This window comes from Penaeus monodon, chromosome 33 (genome assembly GCF_015228065.2).
Source record: "Penaeus monodon isolate SGIC_2016 chromosome 33, NSTDA_Pmon_1, whole genome shotgun sequence".
NCBI classification, from domain to species: domain Eukaryota; kingdom Metazoa; phylum Arthropoda; class Malacostraca; order Decapoda; family Penaeidae; genus Penaeus; species Penaeus monodon.
In genome coordinates, this window is record NC_051418.1 from 24,195,385 (window position 1) to 24,197,738 (window position 2,354).

The following is a 2,354-nucleotide window of genomic DNA, read 5'->3' on the forward strand; positions in this document are numbered from 1 at the left end:
CTTGTAACAGAATCTTTTATCTAATTCAAGTTGTATAAATTCACAAAATGGTAGTAACATCATCTATGTTGTATGGCTTAAAGGTAGTACTTGAATTAGCGGAGTTTAAGATACTGTGATTTTCATGGGGAGTGCCCAGGATGGATCAGGAATGAGTATGATACGGGAGTGCCGAGGATGGATCAGGAATGAGTATGATACAGGAGGAACAAGTAGGATGATTTAGGGACATGAAGAGAGAGGCAAGAGTGAGATAGTCTGGCCATGTGCAAAGGAGTAATGTGGGGTATATCAGGAGAACAACCACCAGGCAGGAAAAGAGGAAAGCCTAAGAGGTGGTTTATGGATTTTCTGAGGGAGAACATGTTGTGTTACAGACTAGAGATGCAGAGGAGAGAGTGAGATAAAGACAGATGATTCACCAGATCCCTGACTGAGTAGCTGAAAAGAGAACTTAATTATGATATTGAGAAAATACAAAAATAAACATTTTCTGTAATACCTAAATAATCTGCTTACCTGCTCCTTCTTGCATTGCTTTTCATATTCCTTTATTTTACGGCTAATCTCATTCTTCTTACTAATAATATATTCCAGGATGGATTCCTTGTCAAACAAAATACCATCTGAAATGAAAATACTTAATCAACATATTTCAAAAGTAACAGTCTTTCACTTAAGCCCTCTTCTTTAGTAGTACATTATTGTAAAATAAATTTTTGAAGTTCCCCTAACACCAACACACCAGGTGCCATGCTTTCTTCACTTTATTCACTCCCTACAAACAAGTGTGCTCCTCCAACCATTCAACAATCTTATCCCCTAACCCATTTTTGTTTGTGTGAGTCTTTCATGCTGCCAACTGCACTGGAAGTACTAAAAAAACCACCACCTAGTTTAATTTGGCACATTTTTAGTTCAACCATATCCAAACATTCACAACCATAACCACACATCCACAGACAAGCCCTGGTCACAATACATATCACACCCTTGAAATCTGAAGAAATCTCTAACTTACCAGGTGTAACCACGGGATTACGGCAAGGATGAAGGGAGAGGCTGCAACAGTCAAAATCCTTCACTCCATCCTTTCCATATCGTAACTTCAGAGAGCCATACCCTGATGATTTTGCATCTTTCTTCTTCTCGTGATATGAGTAAACAGAACTTGCTGTGCAGTTTTTCGAGTGCCGGGTCATTCTGATCTAAGAAACTGGAAGACATATATCAACTTGATTCATCTACTCAAGATTCATTTATTGATTATCTTTTAAATATATATATTTTTAAATGTCATCTATTTTTATGAATAATAGATATTTTAAATTTATGATCATTTGAAGCTACACACTTCCATCCATAAGATATAATCTAGCTTTCAATAATTCAGGTAGGCACATAGTAAACATAGAATACAAAATGTATTTTTGTGAATTAAAGGCTATGACAATAGTGTAAGGACAATACACAGGCAAAATATCATAATCCGTTCCTTTCATAAAGCATAAAATATACAGACATAATGCACCAGATCATCCCTGTTTAGTCGTTTGGCCCTCTGGAAAAGGGTTTACAAACATGTTGGTAGTGCAAATATAAAAAAAGTAAACAGACTCTTCCATAATTCACAAATAACTTTGCAACTTACTCTACAACATGGTCTAGGCTATATTTTGCCATAACCATACAGGCTGCCTGAGATCCAAAGTTCTACATGACCAAATGTAATGGGCTTACGTAAGCAAGAGCAAATGTACACATAGAATAATTCTGACATTTCAGTATTTTGTGCCTTTTTCTTCTTTATAACCCTTAAATATGGTTTTCATATCCAGCCCACTGGTCACAAGCATCTATGGTTACTCTTTCCTGTCATAAAACATGAGTTTACTCTGGACTGATTTTACATAAATAACATACATGGTAAATGAGAAGAAGGACAGCAAGCTTGCTGTAACAGTAATTATGACTTGTACTATAGAAGAGGAAGCTAAAAGGAGAAAGAAAAGGATATCTGCAAGAAGGCAGGAGAAAAACTCTTTTCATGTTCTGCAATTGAATATTGTGCCATATGAAAATAAACAAGTGAACAAAATATATAGCTGTTGTTTTATTCATAATAATACTTATGGAAGTCATCAGCCTATGACATCACAAATAAAGAGTTATCTAAAAAAAAATGCTGAAAATGAAACCTTTGAAGTTTATCTGACCATGAAAAAACCTAGTTGCATACAGTATTTTACAAATTCTGCATACAGTATTTTACAACAATACTGGCATAGATAACTAGGTGATAAGGTACGCCAGGTCTTTGTGGAGTAAACAACAAAAATACACTGACTCAATTT

The 2,354-nt window shown here is 35.3% G+C and overlaps 1 protein-coding gene across 1 annotated transcript in view; it reads right to left on the reverse strand.

Annotated features, from left to right (window-relative positions):
• LOC119594175 (nitric oxide synthase-interacting protein homolog) overlaps positions 1–2,354 on the reverse strand; it is a gene marked incomplete in the record, with an annotated part of 15,282 nt that overhangs the window by 5,266 nt on the left and 7,662 nt on the right. The window contains 2 exon segments of the mRNA XM_037943245.1: positions 520–626; positions 1,022–1,216. Of these exon segments, the coding sequence (XP_037799173.1) occupies positions 520–626; positions 1,022–1,202 (288 nt within the window).